We start from the raw sequence: 24,060 nt of genomic DNA, 5'->3' as shown, positions 1-24,060 counted from the left end.
ATTTAAATTCTGTTTCCATGCAGAATGAGGCCATCGTGGAATTAAATTTCATACGAAGTCCCAGGTTAACACAACATCACCATAGCACTGTTTGAAGCTATGCTAACTAAAAAAAAACAAACAAACTTTTTTTTTTGGTTGCAGCATGCAGTGGCTTGATGTGGGATCTCATTTCCCAGATCAGAGACTGAACACAGAGCACAGCGATGAAAGCACAAAATCCTAGCCACTAGACCACCAGGGAACTTCCCTAGGCTGACTAATTTTTCATCTGTGCATATTAGCTTTTCATAATGTTCTCAATGCAAAATAATTTAGTCCTCCATATTATGTATGATATGGGCATGTGTCTGAAGATTCTTCGCTCGTGTTAACCTCTAGTCCCCCTAAAAACCAAAACCAAAACCAAAAATACTTATTGGATTCCATGAATAAGTTTAGTTAGCTGTATGATATTTTTTATAACTATGTTCTCATCAATTACAAGAAAAAAATTGCAAATTACCTAGTCTTTTCTGCCTAACTTGCCCTGAATGTTTTAAACACTATCTTCATCATGTGGAGCAACAGTATTTCTGGTAAATGTGTATTCGTGTTGAGACAAAAATGATTGAAATGGTCCATTTCTTTAGTTGGGTGATTTTTTTTTCCCATCTGACTGTTTTTTAGTTATCTTTTTGTTTTAGTAATAGTTTTATTGACATGTATTTGCTATACCATAAATTTTACCCACTTTAAGAATGCAATTAGCAGGTTTTAGTATACTCACAAAATTGTGTAACCATCACTACTGCTTAATTTTAGAATTTTCAATACTCCCCCAAAAACCCCTATATCCATTAGCAGACACGCTCTCTTCCCCAGCACATGATAACCCCTAATCAACAGATTTACCTATTTGTCATATTAGACATTTCATGTTAATAGGAATTATGCCAGTATGTGGTCTATTCTGACGGACTTCTTTCACTTAGTAGGATCTTTTCAAGATTCATTTATGTTATAGTATGGTCAGTACCCTACTCCTTTTTTTTTTGCCAAGTAATATTCCATGGTATAGATATGCCACCTTAAAAAAATCTCTTCATTGGTTGGTGGACATTTGAATTTTTCTATTTTTTAGCTATTATGCATAATGCTGCTACGAACATAAATAGCATGAGTTTTGATGCTGACATATATTTTCGTTTCTCTTGTGTTTATACCTAGGAGCAGAATTTCTGAGTCATTATTTCCATGATCAATTGAGAAACTGCTAAGCTGTTTCCAAAGTAGTTGCATCATTTATTTTTTATTTTTTGTCTTTTTAGGGCTGCACCCTCGTCATAAGCAGGTTCCCAGGGTAGGGGTTGAATTGTAGCTGTAGCCACTGCCCTATGCCAGAGCCACAGCAATGAGGGATCCGAGGCACATCTGTGAACTACTCCACGGCTCACCACAATGCCCCGATCCTTAACCCTCTGAGCAAGGACAGGGATTGAACAAGTGACCTCATGGATGCTAGTCAGATTCATTTTCGCTGAGCCATGGCAGGAACTCCCAGTTGCATCATTTTATATTCCCACCAGCTATGCATGCAGATTTTAATACTTCTACATCCTCGCCAACACTTGTTATTATCTGCCTTTTGATTCTGGCTGTTCTAGTGAGCATGAAGTAGTATCTCGTGGTTTTGATTTGCATTTTTCTGATGATTAATAGTGCTGAGCATCTTTTCACATGTGTGTTGGCCATTTGTATAGCTTTGGAGAGATGTTTATGCAAATTCTTTGCCCCTTTTAATTTTAAACTTGGGCTATTTGTGTTTTTGTTGTTTTATGAGTTCATATATTCCAGATATTTGACTCTTACTGGATATATAATTTGAAAGTATTTTAGGAGTTCTTGGCATTGTGCAGCGGAAATGTATCTGACTAGGAACCATGAAGTTGAGAGTTCGATCCCTGGCCTTGCCCAGTGGGTCAAGGATCTGGCATTGCCGTGAACTGTGGTGTAGGTCGGAGACATGGCTTGGATCTGGTGTTGAGGGGCTGTGGTACCGGCTAGCAGCTGTAACTGCAGTTGGATTCCTAGCCTGGGAACCTCCATATGCCAAGGGTGTGGCCCTAAAAAGCCAAAAAAAAATTCATTTTGTGGATTGTCTTTTCACTCTCTTGATGGTGTTCTTTTAAGCAGAAAAGATTTTAATTATGATGAAATCCAATTTATCTAATTTTTGTTTTGTTGCTTGTAATTTTATTGTCTTAGCATAGACTGTTGCTTAGCACAAGGTCAAAGATTTACTCCTGTGTTTTCTGCTAAGAGGTTTTTTTTTTTTGTCTTTTTTGTTGTTGTTGTTGCTATTTCTTGGGCCGCTCCCGCGGCATATGGAGGTTCCCAGGCTAGGGGTTGAATCGGAGCTGTAGCCGCCGGCCTATGCCAGAGCCACAGCAACGCGGGATCCGAGCCGTGTCTGCAACCTACACCACAGCTCACGGCAACGCCGGATCGTTAACCCACTGAGCAAGGGCAGGGACCGAACCCGCGACCTCATGGTTCCTAGTCGGATTCGTTAACCACTGCGCCACGACGGGAACTCCCCTGCTAAGAGTTTTATAGTTAAGTCTATGATCTATTTTGAGTTAATTGTTATCTATAGTGTGAGATAGGGGTCCAACTTCATTCATTTGCTGGGCTGGACATCTATTTGTCCTAGTACTGTTTGTTGAAAAGACTGTTTTTCTCCATTGTGTTGTCTTGGCACCCTTGTCAAAGATCAGTTAGCCATAGATGTATGGCTTTATTTATGGACTTTCAATTCTATTCTACTAATCAAGTCTTAGATCAATTTTGTCCATCCTTGTGCCAATGCCACACTACCTTGATTCCCATCGTTTTAAGTTTTGAAATCAGGAACTATGAGTCCTTCTGTTTTGTTCTTTGTTTTAGCTACTCCGGATCATTTGCAATTACATATGAATTTTATTTTATTTTATTTTTTTGTCTTTTTAGGGCCGCACCCATGGCATATGGAGGTTCCCAGGCTAGGAGTCGAATCACAGCTGTAGCTGCCGGCCTACACCACAGCCACAGCAATGTGGGATTCAAGCCGCATCTGTGACCTACACCAAAGTTCACTAAAACGCTGGATTCCTGAACCACTGAGCAAGGCCAGGGATCTAACCCACATCCTCATGGATACTAGTCTGATTTGCTTCCTCTGCGCTACAATGGGAACTCTGAACCTTGTTGTTTATTCATCTCTATATTCTAGTTTGCATCTACTAATTCCAAACTCCTAATCTTTTCCTCCCTTAACCCTCCTCCCCCTTGGCAACCACAAGTTTGCTCTCTATGTCTGTATCTGTTTCTGTTTTGTCAATAAGGTCATTTGTGCCATATCTTAGATTCCACATATAAGTGAAATAATATGGTACTCATCTTTCTCTTTCTGACTTACTTCACTTAGAATGATAATCTCTAAGATGATCCATGTTCTGCAAATGGCATTATTTCATTCTTTTTATGGCTGAGTAATATTCCGTTTTATATATGTATAAAACACATCTTCCGTTTTATAAATATATATGAAACACATCTTCTTTTTCTGTTCATCTGTTGATGGACATATAGGTTGTTTCCATATCTTGGCTGTTGTAACTAGGGCTGCTATGAGCATAGGGGTACACATATCTATTTGAATTATAGTTTTGTCTGCATATATGGGATTGCTAGATCATATCACACCTCTAGTTTTGGTTTTTTGCAAAACTTCCGTACTGTTTTCTGTAGTGGCTACACCCATTTAAATTCCCACCAGCAGTGTGAAAAATTTCCCTTTTCTCCAATCCTCTCTTAACATTTATTACTTGTAGACTTCTTGCCATTCTGACTGTGTGAGGTGGTAACTTATTGTAGTCTTGATGTGCATTTTTCTAATAATTGGCAATGATGAGCATCTTTTCATGTACCTATTGGCCATCCATATATCTTCTTTGGAGAAATGGCTGTTTAGGTCTTCTGCCCATTTCTTTGATTGGGTTGTTTTTGTTGTTGTTGTTATTGAGTTGTACAAGCTGTTTATATATTTTGGAAATTACACCCTCGTTGGTCACCTCATTTGCATATATTTTCCCCCCATCTGTAGGTTTTTAAATTTTGTTTATGGTTTTCTTTACTGTGCAAAAACTTATAAGTTTGGTTAGTTCCCATTTGTTTATTTTTGTTTTTATTGCTGTTGCCTTAGGAGATTGACCTAAGAAAACATTTATATGGTTTACGTCAGAGAATGTTGTACCTATATTCTCTTCTAGGAGTTTTAAAGTGTCATGTCTTATATTTAAGTCTTTATTGATTTGCATGTTGCTCTCCAACTTTTTCAACCCATTTGCTGAAGAGAATGAAGAGACTGAAGAGACTGAAGAACCCGCAACCTCATGGTTCCTAGTTGGATTCACTTCTGCTGCGCCATGACGGGAACTCCCACTTGTGCAGAAGATTAAGATCTTCTCTCTCCACTCTGCTTCTGGAGAAAACACATGTGCACATGCTCTTCATGGGCAGAACCTAGGCTTCCCACACCCCTCCCATTAGTCCCATCAACCCTCTAAACAGCCAAGGTGTCTTGTCTTCCCGGTGCCAGGCCTTAGGGCTCAGGCATCTGATATGTGGCTCTAACTCCTCAGGAAGGATTTCCGTCCATGTAATTTCTCTGCTCCTGCGAGTCCCCTCCCAGGGGTATAGGGCCTGATGTGATCACTTCTCTCTCCTTCCTACCTGATTCTGCATGGATCTTTTTTTTTTTTTTTGGTCTTTTTGCCATTTCTTGAGCTGCTCCCACGGCATATGGAGGCTAGGGATTGAATCAGAGCTGTAGCTGCTGGCCTAGCCACAGCAACATGGGATCTGAGCCGCGTCTGCGACTCAGATGCAGCTCATGGCAGTGCCGGATCCTCAACCCATTGAGCAAGACCAGGGATCGAACCCACAACCTCATGGTTCCTAGTCGGATTCATTAACCACTGAGCCACAACGGGAACTCCCTGCGTGGATCTTTCTTAAAGACTTGGTTGTGCAGGAGTCTTTCTGCCAGTCTCCAGTTAGCTTTCAGTGAGAATTTTTCCACATGTAGAGGTATTTTTGATGTGATTATGGGAGAGTTAAGTTCTGTGTCCTCTTGCTCTGCCATCTTGATCTCCTCCCTCTATAGCTATGTTTTAAAAATACCCAGTCTTTGAATTGTAATTGGAACATTTAGTCCATTTACATTTAACAAATTATGAATCTACTTGTGTTTAATCCTATCATTTGTCTCACTTTTTAATATTTTTTCTTCTCTTGTCTTATTTTGAATCAATTAGCTTTTTCTTTTCTTTTCCTTTCTTTTTCTTTTCTTTCTTTCTTTCTTTCTTTTTTTTTTTTTGCTTTTTAGGGCCACACCCACGGCATATGGAAGTTCCCAGGCTAGGGCTCGAATCAGAGATTTAGCTGCCAGCCTACACCGCAGCTGCATCAACTCAGGGTCCGAGCCGAGTCTGCAACTTACACCACAGCTCATGGCAACACTGGATCCTTAACCCATTGAGTGAGGCCATGGATTGAACCCCAATCTTCACGGATCCTGGTTGGGTTCGTTACTGCTGAGCCATGACAGGAACTCCTACTTTTTTATGTTTTAAGCCTCCCCCCCCCATTAGCTTATTAATTGTATATTATTTTACTTTGTTTTAGTTAGCTCAGTATCCTACTAAACTGGGATAGCTCCATCTTCAAAAAAACTTCTGGCTTACAAGAAAAAAAATCCAGATTTCATGAAAAAAGTTGATTTTTATTACAATTTTTAATTAAACATTTAATAACTACAGCAGATGATTTTTTTGTTGCATCACATGCTCTTGGACCATTTAATTTCAGCTGAAGCTTTGAAAGATGGTTCTACTGCTAGTGTCACACAGAGATCCCTAAGATCAGTGTGTTTGTGTTGGGGGTGGGTGGGTGGAGGGTGGAAATTAATGACCCAGTGGCAATGCCTAACCAGTGGATTATAGATAAATGCCCCAGCCTTCGGACCTTCAGAGGCTCAGTTTGAGAGTGACATTCAGTGAGTGCCCAGTAGAACTGGGCCCCCATTTCACATAGTGGTAACCAGCTCAAAATACCTGTCATTGGCTTTGCCTCATTCTTTGTCTGGTTACTTTTTGGTTCCTCACTCCAATTTCCTGGGATCATCTCCAAAATAAACGCTCTATCTTCAAGTTGTTATCTCAGATACGACTTTGGGGGGAACTCACATTTTATTTATTTTATTTTTTTGTCTTTTTTTTAGGGCCACACCCGTGGCATATGGAGGTTCCCAGGCTAGGGGTTGAATCAGGGCTGTAGCTGCCATCCCACACCACAGCCACAGCAATGCCAGATCCGAGCCGTGTCTGCAACTTACACCTCAGCTTGTGACAACGCTGAATCCTTAACCCACTGAGCGAGGCCAGGGATTGAACCCGAGTCCTTATGGATACTAGTCGGGTTTGTTACCACTGAGCTACAATGGGAACTCTGGAACGCACATTTTAAAGTAGACAAAATTTGAAGTTTGGCATTATGGAGGACGGATGTAATTTTGCAGCAAAGTCAGTGGCTAGATTGCTCCTATACTTGCTGTACTGCCTATTTCCAACACTGAAAAATTGTCCTCTTTCAGTTGAAATAGGACTACAATTCACATAATTACCTGTTTTGATTGGAGGCCTCCTGAGAGAACATATTAAAATTCGTAGGAACCAACCTCAAGGAGGAAATCATGTAGACTAAAGGCTTAGGAGAAAACCCTCCCATCTTCACCTCTCATCTCTCTCCCTATATAACCTTCTCCTTACCAGTCAGAAGCAGCTCACAGTGGTTAGGACCCACTAGTTTTCTGGAGGAAGACTACTGGGTATGGATTATCAGAGAGAAAATAAATAGAGCCACGAAAACAGTGCATATTGTCCAAAGAATCTGCTCTTTTCTATGGGACAAACCTAGAGGGTAGAATGGTTAAGGATTTAAAAATTCCTGTCCTTTAAAGTAGACACACTGGAATTCCTGTTGTGGCTCAGTGGAAACGAATCTGACTAGTATCCAGGAGGATGCAGGTTCGATCCCTGGCCTCACTCAGTGGATTAAGGGTCTGGCATTGCTGTGAGCTGTAGTGTAGGTTGAAGAAGTGGCTCAGATCCCACATTGCTGTGGCTGTGGTGTAGGCTGGCGACTACAGCTCTGATTCGACCCCTACCCTGGGAACCTTCGTATGCTGCAGGTGCGGCCCTAAAAAGACAATAAACAAACAAACAAACAACAAAGTAGACAGACACATAGAGTGATGGAACAGAATTTAAAGCTCAGAAATAAACTTTTATTTGTATCAACTAATTTTATATGGTCAACTAATATTTGACAAGGGAGCTAAGACTAATCAATGGGGAAAGGATAGTCTCTTCAATAAATGGTTTTGGGAAAACTGGATAACTCCATTCAGAAGAGGGAAACTGGACCCCTCTCTTACAACACTCACAAAAATTAACTTGAAATGGATTAACAGCGTCACTGTAAGATCTGAAACAGTAAAACTTTTAGAAGAAAACAGGAAAAAAAGTCTCACTACAGATAGGGTACCAGGGAGAGTCCCAAAGATCTATTTGACCTGTGAGATGCCTGAAGGTAGCATCCAATACCGAGTCTGGATAAGGCAGCCCCGCAGGAACCAGTGATCCCACATGACATTGCTCTCCTGCCTCCAGAGATGGACACTGGTCCAGCCAAAGGCCAGTGTGGCTGAAGATTCTGTTCAACAAAAAGTTATGGCATCACCTTCCATGCTTCAGTCATCAGGCTAAATGTTTAGGCTACAAAGATGTATAGGACAGAAGATTTTGACCTTGAGAAGCTCATCACCTGTTAGGTTTGCTGAGGGAGGAACGTGCAAGGCCTAGTTGATAAAGCAAAAGAGATTTATTAAGGCATTGGGGAGGGACCAGGGCTGAGCTCAAGATGGCGCCAGCCCTGACTGTGAGGAGGAGCTGAGCTTAAAAAGGATCTGTGGTGGGAATCTGTGGCTGGAGTTCACGGTGGAAACATGTGGAAGGAACGATGAAGAAGGAGGAGGGGAAGGTCAAGGGAGGGGTAGGAGGTTGAGTCCTGGGACAGAGGGCAGTTAATCCTTGCAGGTGGTTAATCTATGCTCGACCTTCTGGGAAAGGGTTTAGATCTTGTGCTGGACCCTACCCCTGGCCTCCTCAGGTCTCCAAGGTGAACAGCCACATTTGAGGGGTGGGGTCTTTCTCCATCCTCCTGGAAGCCTATCATCACCCAGGGCACAAGATACTCCCAGGCAGAGGAGAACCCATAAAAGCTTGACACTGAACAGTAACAGCACCATGAGATGAGTCTCTTAACAGATTATGTACCAAGTGCCCTGGGTGCTGGGAAAGTTCTGCATGGAGGCTCCAGAGATAAAGAGACGTATGAGCCTGCTCTGGAAGGAACAGAGGTTTCTCAGGACAAGAAGCAGGAAAAAACATTCTCAGCAAAGAAAACTGTGAATGCAGAGAGGCGTGAAAATGTCTGGCAGAGCTGGCGATAAGAGAACAGCTTGAGAGTGAAGGCTGCAATCGGACGTGACCTGCAGACAGATTTCAGTGGGGCCACAGAGTGGCTTATAAATTTGAACCACATTTAGATATGGAGCTATTTCATGAAAAAGTCTAGATTTTCTGCTACTCTTGAAAGTATGGAAAATCCGGCCACCTACAGGATATCCATTGCGAATGGGAACTGAGAAGTAATAGCCCCCTTCAGAAGAGGTCGGTGCATCCCATTGCATCACCATGTCCACCTCCCACTCCAGATTCAAACTACTCATAGGCATTTATGCTCCCATCCAGCAACTGTACTACTTCAGATTGTCAGCTTCACTTGGAAGTTTTTGCATGTTTAGCCTCTGGTTAAGCATTCCTGGAAATTAGAGAGGAAGGTGGAGGGGGTGGGGCTGGAGGTGAGATTGGCAGAGTTAAAACTAGCAAATGTGGGAAGCCATTTACCACCCCAGGGCAAAAAGAACAAGTGGAGGAAGTGGTGTAGATGAAGTGATGAGAGGAGTTCCCATTGTGGCGCAGTGGAAATGAATCCGACTAGGAACCACGAGGTTGCGGGTTCAATCCCTGGCCTCACTCAGTGGGTCAAGGATCTGGCGTTGCCGTGAGCTGTGGTGTAGGTTACAGACACGGCTTGGATCTGGTGTTGCTGTGGCTCTGGCATAGGCTGGCAGCAACAGCTCTGATTAGACCCCTAGCCTGGGAACCTCCACATGCTGCGGGTGCAGCCCTTAAAAAAAAAAAAAAGAAGTGAGGAGAGGGGAGGAGGGACCTGAAGAGCCTAGACCTGGAGGTGTAATTACTGGAGATACAGCACTGGAGCAGGAAGGGAGTGAGGATAAAATACCTCGGTCTCAGATAAGCTCCAAGGAGATATTGCACAGCCCAGGGAAATATAACCATTATTTTGTAGTAACTTTAAATGGAGAATAGTATATAAAAACATTGAATCGCTAGGCTGTACACCTGTAACTAATATAATATTATTGGTCAACTACACATAAGTTAAAAAAGTAACAGAAAAGAATTGCACCATAAAAACAAACAGGAGTTCCCTGGTGGTTCAGTGGGGTGGGGATTCAACATTGTTACTGCTGTGGCCCTGGTCGCTGCTGTGGCGTGGGTTTGATCCCTGGCCCAGGAACTTCTGCATACCATGGGAGTGGCCCAAATAAACAAAAAAAACCTTGGTCTCTCCTCCAGGGCCTTCCAGTAACTGAACCAGAAGCCAGAGGGCAAGAGAGCCCTACAGAGGCTGTTGACAGTGGGGCACGGGGCAGAGGATGGTGGAGAGTGGCTCTGGAAGGGTATATCTTGGTACTTGGGGATCGAGAAAGAGCCAGGAAAGGCCCTCTCCTAACAGTCACTGAGGCTGTGGTCCCTGGGTATCTACCTGAGCAGGGTTAAGCCATAGGCTCTAATGCCAGCAGGTGGGAGAGAAGGGGGCTGGGCAGGGCCTGAGATGCCCATCAATCACCAGGAAGCCCTGGGAGGCCAAAAGAGCCACAGAAGGACAAGAGGAGGGACAGAAGTTTAAGTCTGGGCTCACAAAGACTATTCCAGAAGGATGCTGTGGGAACTGGAGGTCTGGAGCACTGGGGAAACACAGACCCATGGCCAGGAGATGGTGGACAGGATGCTGGAGGCAGACCGGCCCCTGGAGGTCTTCCTGGCTCATGCTCTAGTTTATCAGGCTACCCCTGTGTTTCTGCTGATCACCCAGTCTCTCTGCTTAGTCACTTCCATATTGGGACATGCACTAGCCCAGGAGGCGGCTTGGATGATGAGAAAGACCCTCTACTGAGCTGAGGTCAACCTCGTTGCCTCTGGCCCTGCTCCTTGAAGCCACACTGAACACCTTCCCACATCCAAGGACCATTTTCCTCACTCCTTTGGGTCCTTTACCACTTCAAAGGTGGCATCCTGGAACCACAACCCTCTGGATTGGCCTCCTTTATCACTGGCTCTCTGGAAATAGTCCTTATACACTCACCCCTCCCCGTGTCTTCTTTTATTGGGAACTGAATGTCATTGGAGGAGGTGGAGCAAGGATTCCCTTGAGTTGGCCAACATGTCAATGATGGCATTTAGGATGGCACCAGGTTTTTTTTATAATCCTGAGAATCAGGCTGGGCAAGTGGTAGTTTATAAGTTTTATCTCAACAGCTCCCTGAGCTCAAGAGGCAGGAGCTAAACAGACAGACATGGAAGGCTCAGCAAGTGTCAGTGACACCCCAGGGTGACAGCCAAGAAGCAGGGCTGCAGCCAATCCCATCTTTACTTCTGGAACACCTTCCATCACAGGGGCTCTGTTTAGGGGGCTTCTTTTACAGAGGCAAGTGGGAGAGCTGTGCTGCAGGAGAGGGGCACTGGCGCTTATTCTGTTCTGGTGGGACAGGGTTTAAATACACCAGCTCTTTACAGCACTGTCCTTCTGCGTTGTCACATTTCTAGACCTGAGGGGTCCTTCCCTAGAACATGCAGGGTAGACCAGCCCACTGAGTGGAGCTGTTCCCTTGCCCCGTCTGCCACTCTACTCCCCTGACCTCCTGAGAGGGGCTCCCTGCCCTGGACTTGAATTTGCCCTGGAGGACTTCATGGTGGTAGGGGCTCTTCCTGCCCTAGGGCACCTGTGTGGCTGTTTGTCAGAGCCTGAGGTTTTTATTGGAGTAAATGTCCCTGGAGAGAGGATTTTTTTCCTCTCTTGTTTACTTTTCAGTATAAATGTCACCATATTTTTATTCCTAATATCAAAATTTGGTTCCAAAAATCCATCACCCGGTTGTGCGTGACCTCAAACCCCAGCCATGTGGTACTCCTTAGGGGCCCCTCTTCCCATAGGTGTTATCTCACTTCTTTGCTTTATTTATTTATTTATTTTTAATTTTGGGGGGGTCTTTTTTCCAATTCTAGGGCCGCTCCCGCAGCACATGGAGGTTCCTAGGCTAGGGGTCTAATCGGAGCTGTAGCCACCGGCCTACGCCAGAGCCACAGCAACACCAGACCCGAGCTGGATCTGTGGCCTACATCGCAGCTCACGGCAACTCCAGATCCTTAACCCAAGGAGCAAGGCCAGGGATCGAACCCACAACCTCATGGTTCCTAGTCGGATTTGTTAACCACTGCGCCATGACGGGAACTCCTCACTTCTTTGTTTTAGATGATCCCACTTGAAATGAGGTCCAAGCCTCCATGCTTCCCCAGGTCTAACCTGCTGGATATTAAGGGATACTTAAGCATGGACCAGGCGGTGGGTATTTCAGTCCCAGACATCAAACCTCTCCTGTGCCATGAGCTCCCTGGGGCTTGGTGTATTCCAGAGGGCAGTAGGGATTGGACTAGAATCAGGGGGAAAGATTTAAAAAAGATACCCCAGGAGTTTCCGTCGTGGCTCAGTGGTTAACGGATCCGACTAGGAACCATGAGGTTGCAGGTTCCATCCCTGGCCTTGCTCAGTGGGTTAAGGATCCTGCATTGCTGTGAGCTGTGATGTAGGTAGCAGGTGCGGCTCGGATCCTGCATTGCTGTGGCTGCGGTGTAGGCCAGCAGGTGTAGCTCGGATTAGACCCCTAGCCTGGGAACCTCCATATACCACGGGTGTGGCCCTAGAAAAGACAAAAAATAAAAAAATAATAAAAATAAAAAAGATACCCCAGCTTCACCCCTGCAGATTCTAGAATTCAACTCATCTGGGTTTTCCTAGTGGAAAAGACATTGCTAGACCCAGTTTATGTGATCACAGGCACGTGACTTCCTACGTCTAGAGATAAAAGGCCGAGACAGAAAGCTCAGGGGCTAGGTACAGAGCAAGTCTTGCTGAGAGCAAACGTGGCAGAGGAAGAGGGAGTTTCAGGAGACTGGGAAAGAATGCTGGTGCTAGAATTCCAGGCTGCTGCTGGGCAAGAAGCCAGAGTGGAGGCAAGACTAGGTCACACTCCAGCACCCTCACTCTGGGCCAGGCAGGAATCAGGACATACAGAAACCAGGCAAAAGAGGGGTCTGATGTTTGGGCCAATAGCAGCCCAAAGACTAGGCTGTAACAGGACTAGGTCAGGTCACGGATTCAAGTTGGCAATAGCAAAATCACCTGGATACATGAGGGAAGGTCTGGATGATTCCAAGTTCATGGGGGCTTTTTCCAGCCCCTCAGTGCAGTGCACCTGCATGGCCACCAGACACTGGTAGTGGCAGAGCCAGTGTTGGCAGGAGGGCTTGGAAATCAGAGAGGAGGAGAAGGAAGGGGCTAAGTAGAAAATCCAATGATTTAGAAATTGGGGACTTCCCGTTGTGGTGTAGTGGAAACGAACCCAACTAGTATCCTTGAAGACAGGGGTTCAATTCCTGGTCTTGCTCAGTGGGTTAAGGGTCCGGCGTTGCTGTGAGCTGTGGTTGCAGACGTGGCTTGGATCCCACGTTGTTGTGGCTGTGGTGTAGGTTGGCAGCTGCAGCTCTGATTCATCACCTCGCCAGGGAACCTCCATATGCCATGGGTGTGGCCCTAAAAAGAAAAAGGGGAAAAAAAAATCGGGCCTGGGGATGTCCCTGAAGACTGACTAGTGCCACCAGGGAGACACTGAGTATGGGCAGAGGTCTCTCCCTCTCTCTCCTCCGAGGTGGTAAAGGCTCTGCCGAGGGACAGATACCAGGCCAAGGCACTTGGAAAAGGCAGTAGCCGGGCTGCTGTCTCCCTGTAAGTTAGGCCAATCCCAAGCCCTCTTTGGCCTGGACCACGAGCTGCACCTGCTCATCCCTCATACACAGAGCGGAACCTTCCTTAGGACCCAGACCGTGCATCACACAGCAACTGCTTCACTTTCCACCGCTTCTCCCTGAGCTTCTCTTATGCTGCACATGCAGAGTCCACAGGTGGGTCAGAGGAGCAGAGGCTTAACCAAGGGAACTCGAGCGCAGCCGTGCTTGTAACTCTTTTAGAAGAGTTCCTTATGGTCAGAAACGGGGCGGTGGGAACGGGGGTGTGAGTGAGTTATGGAGGGAGAGGGCCAGGCTGTTTTTTTCCTTCAACTAGTCTGAGCAGAGAAGAGCCAAATGAGTGCAGGCCTTCCTTCGAGATCATACTGTCTGATGGGTATTAACTCTTTTTCTTTTTCTGGTTAGGGCCGCACCCACGGCATATGGAGGTTCCCAGGCTAGGGGTCCAATCAGAGCTGCAGCCGCCAGCCTACACCACAGCCACAGCAACACCAGATCGGAGCTGCGTCTGCGACCTGCGTCACAGCTCATAGCAACACCGGATCCTTAACCCACTGTGTGAGGCCAGGGACTGAACCTGGGTCCTCATGGATACTAGTTGGATCTGTTACCACTGAGCCACAACAGGAACTCCTGATGGATATTAACTTTGAACACTAAGGGGTAAACTGTGTTTTGTTTCACCTCCTCTGAAAAGCTCTAGAAAGCTTTTCCTAAAAACTGCAGCCCCACATGAATTTGCCCTTCACCGAGACCCAAAGCACAGTGGTTCTCACACTTGAGCATGTATCAGAATCGTCTGGAAGGTGGAGGGGCCTTGGGACATCTCCAGAGTTTAATAGGTGTGGGGTGGGGCCTGGAAATTTGCATTCCTAAAAGTACTCAGGCTCCCAAGGTACTGATCTGGGGACCATGCCTGGAGAACTATAGCTGTGAACACACACTCTCTATCTTACAATGTTGGGCTTTATTTTCATTTTGTCTGGAATTAGTGTGGAATTCCTTTCTGCAGGTCCGTTGACCTTCTCAGCCAGATTTTGATTCCTTTGGCGGCAGAGATTATTTCAATTTTTTCCTTCCACACTAATTAGCATATTGTTGGACACTTAGTAAATGAAGTACTTATGTATTGAGAAGAACTTCAGAGAACTTGGTTTTTACAAGCAGACAGGGATCAACTATAGTTAATTTTAGGAGTCCCACATTTTGCAAAAGAGCATCTATTTTTTCCCCCCTCATCACTGACATGTACAGAGAAAAATCTTAATATGCTTCAGCCATATCCCAATCTCATGAAAGAAAAGCTCCAGTCTCGATTTAGGAAAAAAAAAAGAGTTCATTCCTTCATCCTTTCAAACAAGGTACAGTACAACTGAACAACAATACATATTACTGAAAAACGCAACTGCATTTTATATCGCTCACTACTCTTTAAATAACTATAATTCAGATATTAAGGAAAAGAATGGCTAATCACATTAAGGCATTACAGAAATCAAAATTAACTTACCACACAAAATAAATTAAACATTAAATATTAACCTTTTCAGTGCAACATATACAGAAGTCAGAGTAACAAGTTCTTAAAAAAAAAAGCATCTGGTTTGCTATCATAAAAGTAATGAAAAGTTGAATACTTCAGTAAATTATTACACTGGGTAGAGGGGTTGTTTTCAGTACCATGTGTGTGTTTACCACGAGATCTTTTAGAAAGCCTGGTAAAATCAGTGGCTAGAGAGAACAGGTCTTATGTTAGAACAGTAAGAACAAACGTATGTGTTGGTCCTGTTTCTGGGATGTCCCCCTCGGTCCTGGGCTTTTGAATCATCCCCCTGTCCCCTCCTCCACTGAGCAGGTTGGGAGAAATCAAGGCCCAGGTCCTACTACAGGGCTGGGGTCTCCTGAGCAGGGTTGGAGCCTCATTGAACAGTTGCTGCCAAAACTGCCTGGAAGGGCGGACAGGGGTTCGTGCGCACAGAGGCACGCTGGACCTCAGAAACCTGAAGATGCCAGATGCTTTCTCTGCCTGCAAACAACAGGCTCCCAAGAAACTCTAGAACCACACCTCCTCCTTCCCCAGTGTGTGTGGGGGAATGTCAATTCCACCTTCTCCTCCCACGGGAAAATAGATTCTGGGGACATTCCGCCCCTGTCCTCTGCTGGCCACTATGGCAAGCTCCTATCTGGCTTGCTTACACGTGACGTGGGTCCCGAAGTGTCTCCCAGATACAACAGGCTGCTATATAACCTTCCATCTAGAAGACGACGTTTCCTGCCAGTATGCTTAAGGAAGTCACAGCCCATGGAGCAGTGGGAGAATCCAGGCTCCATAAAAGATGCGGAAGCACTCCCCCCACCCCCCCTTTTTAAGCGAGGGGGTTTTCATTTCTCCTGAGACACACTGGAAACAGCTTTGTTCCCCACCCTCAGGTGTGTGGCTGCTTACCAGGTCAGCTCTTGGGAATGACTCCCTAATCATAATGAACTTGGCTTTTTTTTTTCCCCTTTTTACTGTGGCACCTGAGGCATCTGGAAGTTCCTGGGCTAGGGGTCCCAATTGGAGCTGCAGCTGCTGGCCTACACCACAGCCACAGCAACACCAGATCCGAGCCAAATCTGTGAACTATGCCATAGCTTGTGGCAATGCTGAATCCTTAGCCCACTGAGCGAGGCCAGGGATTGAACCCGCATCCTCTTAACCTGCTGAGCCACAATGGAAACGCTGAACTGGGCTTTCTAAAAGGCAAGGAAACACACAGTGCCTACAGAGATGGATTAGAAGATGATTTTTAACCTGAAAGGGGGGCATTTTTATAGCTAACCCAAGAAGTCCCAATACTATGAATGGCACAAAAATCTAATGATTGTTGGCCATCTGATTTCTGAAAGAGAAATCAGTAAAGAAGCGAGGTTCTCATCTCTTGGAGCATGGACAAAGGGCCGACCCGGCCTGCCTTCACCCCAGTTTCTGCTTCCAACGCTTTTCAGACCTGCTGCTCTGAGAGGCACTTCTGGGGAGGCACACGTTTGTGCCCGTGCCCGCTGTGGTGGTACAGGCACAAGAAAGGAAGCACTGGCAGCTGGCACTTGCTGGACTGGAGCATTTACAGACACTGCAAGTGAAGTCCCCCCAGCGAACTGAGAAGGTTGCCTCTGCTTCCACCCTCATCTTCTCATCCTTCTGCAAAGGCTCTTGGACTTACACTGATCCTTCCATCCATGAGGGGAAGAAAACCCCACAGGATGTTCTCAACCTCAGTTCATATTCTTTCAAGGCAACCAGACCTCAAAGAGTTTCTAAAAGACTGAGGCAGATTGTCCCAAAGTACAAGCGGGATCTCACATTAAAAACACATCATGATACTCCACTTTCACGAGTCTCTCTGAACGGCAATCAGACTTTTAGGAGAGCCTGATGAGAAGAGGGAATACAAACTGGGGTCTGCAAACCAGTGTCAACTGCGATGGTCTCCTATGGTCAAGCCTCAGCCCGCAGATCTGCTGCTGTAGGACCGGCCTAAGGAATGCACACCTGAGCCTATGTTCTTTTATGACCGAAACCCAGGAGCTGTGTCAGTGACACTGTCGAGGGCCAGCGGGTGAACAGATCCCATTTCTGCTCTTGGTGCCTCAGGTGCAGCATCATTCAATGAAAGTGCCAGAATTAAGACATAGGTCATATCATTGTCTCGGTTGTAAGGAATACAGAGAGAATTCATTGAGATAGACAGACTGGGGCAGAAGAATGTGGGGAGGACAAAATGAGTTGGTAGAAATTTCAAGCCAACTTGGCAGAGTTTACAGATCACTTTCTCACTGTGAGGAGCTAGATGCACTGGAGGGTTAATAGGTAGAAATCTTCCATTTTTCCACTATTAGTGAATGAAGAGTTCCCTGACATGAGGAGTTTATATATTATTTCATTGTTATTCTGTTTCCAAATTTTATTTTGCTTATTTTATTTTTCTTTTTTAGCTGTACCTGCAGTGTGTGCAAGTTCCTGGGCCCAGGATCAAACTTGCGCTACAGCAGTGACCCAAGCTGCCGCAGTGACGATGCCAAATCTTTAACCCACTGCATCACAAGAGAACTCCTCCTGTTTCAGATTTTTTAAATTAAGCCTTTTTTTTTTTTTTTTTTTTAGGGCCGCACTCTCAGCATATGGAGGTTCCCCCAGGCTAGGCGTCGAATCAGAGCTACAGCTGCCGGCCTATAAGACAGCCACACCAATGCCAGATATGAGCCGAGTCTGTGACCTGCACCACAGCTCACGGCAACACCGGATCCTTAACTCACTGAGCGAGGCCAGAGATTGAACCTTCGTCCTCATGGATGCTAGTCAGATTCGTTAACTGCTGAGCCACGACGGGAACTCCCTGGTTCAGATTTTAATGACAGTTCCTAGGGAGGAGCTCCTGTGTGCAGTTGAAGGAAACCAGCGCTTCGCAAAGGCAGGCCCACTGCGTTGAAAAGGACCCAAAGAATAATTTTTCCTTCTCTGAGGGAAAAGCGAGACCCACACTGTTGAGGCGGCTTGTTAGGGTTTTTGTTAATAAAACCAGTATCCTGACTGGAAAAGAAAAAAAAAAAATCACTTGGATATTTCTTCTAATGCTTGAAAATAAACAGGAAAGTTCAATTTCTCTTTTTTAAAAATAAAGCATCAAATCCACCAAGTCATAACATGGAAAATAAGTGACTGGTCCTGCTTCCATGGACGCAGCCCCAAATGCCTGTGGCTCTCTGCTAATGCTCTGTTTCCAAACAGATTCTTGGAGGGCCCACTAGAAGGGGAACATGTTTAAGAAGAGAGCCGTGCAGTCACTCTTGTGTTTCCCCAGGCAGAGGCGCGCACACACACACTCCCTTCCTCGACAAGGTGCCAGATCTCCACTGACAGATCCACTAACTTTTCAACAGGAATGTATCCTGGGGCATTTACCTGCTTCAGATATTAAATGGCATGACCTCTGAACACTGATCTTTGCTCCCATCAGCAATTCATCTGCTTCCATCTCCACCCATCTTGGGTGGCTTTTCTCAAGCTTCAGCTGTCTCCCAAAGACCAGACATTTCTTTTCTTTTCCTTTTTTTTTTTATGTTTTTAGGGCCACACCTGTGGCATATGGAAGTTCCCAGGCTAGCGGGTGAATTGGAGCTGTAGCCATTCGTGTACACCACAGCCACAGCCACACCAGATCCGAGCCGCATCTGCGACCTACACCACAGCTCACGGCAATGCCGGATCCTTAACCCACTGAGGGAGGCCAGGGATTGAACCAGCATCCTCATAGATACTAGTTGGGTTTGTCACCGCTGAGACACGATGGGAACTCCCAGGCATTTCTAATCAGTGTAACTTTCCAGCCAGCAATACATACATCATTACTGCACATGTCTGAAAGGGTTTTACTTTTTTTTCTTTTTTGTCTTTTTAGGGCCATACGCAAGGCATATGAAAATTCGAAGGCTAGGGGTTGAATTGGAGCCACAGCCGCAGGCCTACGCCACAGTCACAGACAAGCCAGATCCAAGCCTCGTCTATGACCTACACTGCAGCTCATAGCAATGCTGGATCCTTAAACCACTGAGCGAGGCCAGGGATTGAACATGTGTCCTCATGGATACTAGTCAGGTTCATTACTACTGAGCCACAGTGGGAACTCCTGGTTTTACATTTTTGACATTGACTTAGGAGATTAAAAATAAAACCATTCTCCATCTACTAAATAAGAACTCATCTCTGAGGGTGGTGATGGCTTGGGAAGGTCTTCAACCTCATGCGTCGATGGAAGACTTCAGGCTGGTTAAGGGTTTCGTGGACAGAGAGCAGATGTCTACGTGGTGTCTTCACGTAGCAAAAAGCAGTTATGCCTTTTCTACTTTCTTCCCCCATGAGCGGATAAGAAAAAAACTGTACCAACTGTGGGACTCTCTGGTGTCGGGTAGGATGGAGCCTTGTGGGAAGATAGGCCCATTAAAGAGAAACACAGCCTGGCATCCGTGATGGCAGAACACACCCACACAGCCCTGGAAGCAGATGGGACGCACACACCTCACTAGGTAAATGGGAGGTCCGCCCCGTGCTGGTCCTTTTGGACCAGTTGTTAAGCTGTGGTGCACTGATTTCTTCTCCAGGTCACACTGAATAAACCCAAGCAGACAGAGTTCTTGACAGAGTTTGGAAGAAAGGCCCACAAGAGACACAAAGGCCGCATAGGCGGTTGCAGGCAGAGTCGGGAAGGTCTGTGGGCACGTCCCAGGCCGCCCTTGCTGTCCCGACCTCAAGAAGTCCTTTCTTCCTCAGGCTGCCGCGGGCCACCTGGCAGGACTCCTCCTCTGGGCTCCTCAGACCACTGGACGGAAGGAAAAACAGGTTAAGCTCTGCGGGCCAGACCCCAGCCAGGCTGGGCAAACAGGCTTGGGACAGATACCTGGGGAGGCCCCAGCCAAAGTCACCAGCTTCTCTTGGGCCGTCCAGGCCACATTCTGAGGTCCCTCCTCAGGGGCGGCAGCTCCTGGCACTGTGCTTTCAGCGCCCAAGGCAAAGCGGACCGAAAGGGAAACGGGCTATGGCCGAAGAGGACAGGGGCGCATGCTGGGGTGAGGGCCTTCTCCAAAGGGAGGTGACAGGGGTGGCTTAGTGGGCAGCTCATGAGCTGGTCGGGGGCTCTGGCCACAAAATGGCTTCCCTTAAGGCCCTTCAGACATAGACCCCCTTGCTTCTCAGGGCTGGGCCCTGAAGGCATCCTGGCTCTGTCATGGGGGGGCAGCATGTCCCCAGTCCCAGCAGCCCCTGAATCCAGCCCAGTCTGAACATCTTCCTGCCCTGGTCCGTCCCATGGTTTCTCTGGAGGTGGAGAGGTACCTGTTATCTCAGGAGAGGGGCTTCAGCCTTGGTGACCATCTCTGGAAGGTCAGACCCATCCCAGGTTCAAAGCTAACCTACTCTTAGATGTGGGTGGAGCAGAAGTGACATGAATAAGAAATTTACTTTACCCTAAAGGACTCTAGCGAGGAGCAGACTGATGGTACAAAATCTACTCTTTTTTTTTTGCTTTTTAGAGCTGATGTGTGGCGTATGGAAGTCCCCAAGCTAGGGGTAGAATTGGAACTGCAGCTGCCAGCCTATACCAGAGCCACAGCAACTCAGGATCCGAGCTGAGGCTGCGACCTACACTGCAGTTCATGGCAACGCTGGGCCCTTAACCCACTGAGCAAGGCCAGGGATCGAACCCGCATCCTCATGGATACTAGTTGGGTGTAACCACTGAGCCACAACGGGCACGTCTACTCTAAATTTTCTTAAAAGGCATACACCCTTTTTCTATTGCTGCTAAAAGACAAAATAAGAACGTTTGCCCTCATTAGCTCCATGGATGGTCCCCCAGTGTAGAGGAGATATGAGTGGGGCCTTCAGAGGCCCTTGGTCTCATCCTAGCACCCCAGGGCCTCAGGGTGGGACCCACGCAGGCCTTGGACAGACTTAGTTTACACATGCCCTCCTCCTTAAGGCTATTGTGAGGATTGATGAATCAGCACCTTCCTGAATCGCAAGACCGCTTATGCACAATGACTATGATTCTTGAAATGAAGACTAAGTAAAGGGCGCTTCTGGGCCTTCAGTTCCTTCCAGGTCAGGTCACCAGGAGGCCTAATGAACACGGCAGTGATGCAGCTTCCCAGTGGCTTTTCTTTTTTTTGGTCTTTTTTTTAAGGGTCGCACCCGAGGCATAGGCAGTTCCCAGGCTAGGGGTTGAAATGGAGCTGCAGCCCCTGGCCTACACCACAGAGCAATTTGGGATCCGAGCTGCATCTGCGACCTACACCACAGCTCACAGCAATGCCGGATCCTTAACCCACTGAGTTAGGCCTGGGATTGAACCCAAGCCCTCATGGACACTAGTCGGGTTTGTTACCGCTAAGCCACAATGGGAACTCTCTCAATGGCTTTTCTTCCTGCCCTCGCCAGGCAACCTTGAGCCTCTGGAATGCAGACTGTTAACTAGAAAAGGACGCCCCCAGGTGGACAAGCCTGTGGTGACTGTCTCCTGACCCCCCACTTCCTAACAAGGAATTTATGCTGGGCACTATTGGACAAACCAGGGTTCCAGAAATACTGGTGGGAGTCAGACTTTTCAGAGCTGGTCTGGATAAATTTGCTATTGGATTCCAGGAGCCCTGAGCCAAGCGATGCTCAGATGAAGGCTCCTGCGACGTGGATTTGGCCTCATGTGCAGACATCCAATATTTTTTGTGAATGTTGGAGAAAACACTCATGAAACAATGGTCAACTGAATGAAGATCACAGGATTCTAAGACTTTTGCGTCCTTCGAGAGCTTCAAGAGAGGCCAACTCCCTCATTTCCCTGATGGGAAAGATGATTTCTCAAGAGAATGAACATCTGTTGCATGTCTGCAGCCTGTGAGACAATATACCAGGTACTTTATATCAATACTTACTCAATTTGCAAATTTTTTAAATAAGCAAACAGAGGAGTTCCCGTCGTGGCGCAGTGGTTAACGAATCCGACTAGGAACCATGAGGTTGCGGGTTCGATCCCTGCCCTTGCTCAGTGGGTTAAGGATCCGGCATTGCCATGAGCTGTGGTGTAGGCTGCAGACAGGGCTTGGATCCTGCGTTGCTGTGGCTCTGGTGTAGGCCAGTGGCTACAGCTTCGATTTGACCCCTAGCCTGGGAACCTCCATATGCCTTGGGAGCGGCCCAAAGAAATAGCAAAAAGACAAAAAAAAAATGCAAACAGAGGCTCAGGGAGGTTAAGTTATTCGTTAAAGGTCACACAGTCACCAGCAGAGATAAAAGCGGTCCCTTCTGAGTAAAATAAACATTCGAATAAACTAAAGCTGACTTGGTGGGATAAACAGCCTCTTCTTTTTCTCCCTTCTTTCTGCTTCATCCTCCAAGAACTTCTGCCCTGACCCGGAGGAGCTGGTCCTTCTCCCAAGGGGAAAAGGCCCTTCCTCAACACAGACCCTCACCTGTTTCTGAGTGGCAGCAAGCGGTCCTTCCCTTCAGGAGGGCACTGGGCTTCTCGTGCCGGCAGATGAGGGCCCGGCACCACTCACAGTGTTTTCGGACCTGGCAGCAGCTGCAAAGATGCAGAGAACACGGTTTGGGGAGGAGCCTGGCATGAGTGCCTGGCTGGCACAGCGTCTGCCCGAGGGGCCTGCTGAGCAGCTCTGGGCTTGAACCCAGCCTTCCCGTGAGGCCTATGGAGGGACAGACCGAGCAGGGGGCTGAGGACTTTGCAGGGCAGTGGCCTCTGGGGTGGGAGCTGGACACCCAAGGAAGCATCTGTTGGCCACCCGGAAGGACCAGTTCCATGTGGCCCTTCTGCTCTGGGTTGGCAGGGCAACCTGGCTCCAGTTGTCAGAGGGGACCTGTCACTCCCTGGCTGCTTGCTCCGCAAAGCAGCAGTTGGGGAACCCCAGAAATGAAGTAACAATCTCAGAACTGCTGTCAGGATCAGCAGTGGCCGCTTCAGGCTGGCAGGGCTGTGAGAGCTGGGAAGGGGGGTCATCCATTGGGAAGTGCGAGCAGCGAAGCAGGGACTGCAGGTGTGGGCTGTGTGGACCCATGGAAGGAATGAAAAAATGAGTCATGCATCCCCATGGCTTCAAGGCTTTTTCTGAGGCCGGGGAAGACTCATCTTCTCAGTGCACCTGCTGCCTGGAGTCCCGAAGCGTCAGGGCCATGAACGCTCCGGCCTTTCTCTGCAGGCAGGAATGAATGAATGGTCTGCAGAGTCAGCTTGAAAAAAGAGCCAGAGGACCCGAGAGAAGAGCAGAGAAGAAAGCACTATGACCTTAATCAGCTACAGACACTGATGCCTGCTCCCCTGGGACACCTTGGAGGACTTTGTTTCTGCTCAATCTGACACTGTATATACAACCTACACATCCACTGACGAGGGCTGGGCGGGTCTCCTGACTGACATGAGCCTGGAAACAGAGGAGGAAATGAGAGGCACTACCCCCGCCCCAACTCTCTCTGCACTGCCCTGAAAGGTTACTGGAGCTGCTGAAACTTTGGGCAGCAGAGCTGAGAAGGGACCCTGTGACGTTTCCGCCCAATCTGCCATGGGTGGCCAGAGCAGTGTGCCCAGGTGCCTCCTGAGGAACACAGTCTAGGTTGGGACCAGCTTACCCCATGCAAGAGGGGATCTAGGCCTTGATCCTAGATGGCCAGTGACCGCTGTCTTGCAGTTACCCAGCCAGGGGTGCCAGCCGCAGGCACTTCCCAGACAGTGAGATCCAGGCCTCTAGATCCCTCCGGCATGGGATGAACTGGTCCCAACCACCTCTGCCACTCAGAAGGGACTTGGTGCCTGGGCAAAAACAGCAGCCTGGAGGGAGTGAGGGCTTAGATGCTGCCTTTGTGATTTTGAACTTGATCTCTGGCAAGGATGGACTTTTCTAAAGGACAGAGGAGAGATGAGAAGGCTGCCTCCCTGGGACTAGAGGCTGCCTGGCTATCCTGGGTTGTTCGTGTCATCAGAGAGTATGGCACAAGTCTCTTTTCAGTTCCTCTGGGGAGGCCCACGAGGGCACCTAGTCTTGGGCCCTCCTGGCCACAGAAGCAGGGCTATGGGAATAATGGATGTGCACACTTAGCCAGCTGGGCATGAGACTTGAGGTCAGGGGTCATTAGGTTGCTCCCGGGGGGCGGGGGGGCTGTCCTCATGAGTGGCAGAAGCTGAGCCATGTCCCAGCCTGAAAATAC

General features: G+C 47.3%; 1 protein-coding gene across 2 annotated transcripts in view; it reads right to left on the bottom strand.

The window, feature by feature from the left end:
- Positions 1 to 17,607: 17,607 nt before the first annotated feature.
- Positions 17,608 to 24,060, bottom strand: part of TGFA (transforming growth factor alpha) — a 102,983-nt gene continuing 96,530 nt past the window's right edge. The window contains exons 5-6 of one of the 2 annotated variants that reach the window (XM_047781835.1): positions 22,317 to 22,426; positions 17,608 to 19,672 (exon numbers count right to left, since the gene is read on the bottom strand). In XM_047781835.1, coding sequence (XP_047637791.1) covers positions 19,665 to 19,672; positions 22,317 to 22,426 — 118 coding nt within the window. In that variant the 3' untranslated portion in view covers positions 17,608 to 19,664. The remainder of the gene's footprint in view (positions 19,673 to 22,316; positions 22,427 to 24,060) is intronic. The other variant, XM_047781834.1, reaches the window with a different exon arrangement.

This window comes from Phacochoerus africanus, chromosome 5 (assembly GCF_016906955.1).
Source record: "Phacochoerus africanus isolate WHEZ1 chromosome 5, ROS_Pafr_v1, whole genome shotgun sequence".
NCBI lineage: Eukaryota > Metazoa > Chordata > Mammalia > Artiodactyla > Suidae > Phacochoerus > Phacochoerus africanus.
This window is presented reverse-complemented; position numbering and strand designations above follow the sequence as displayed.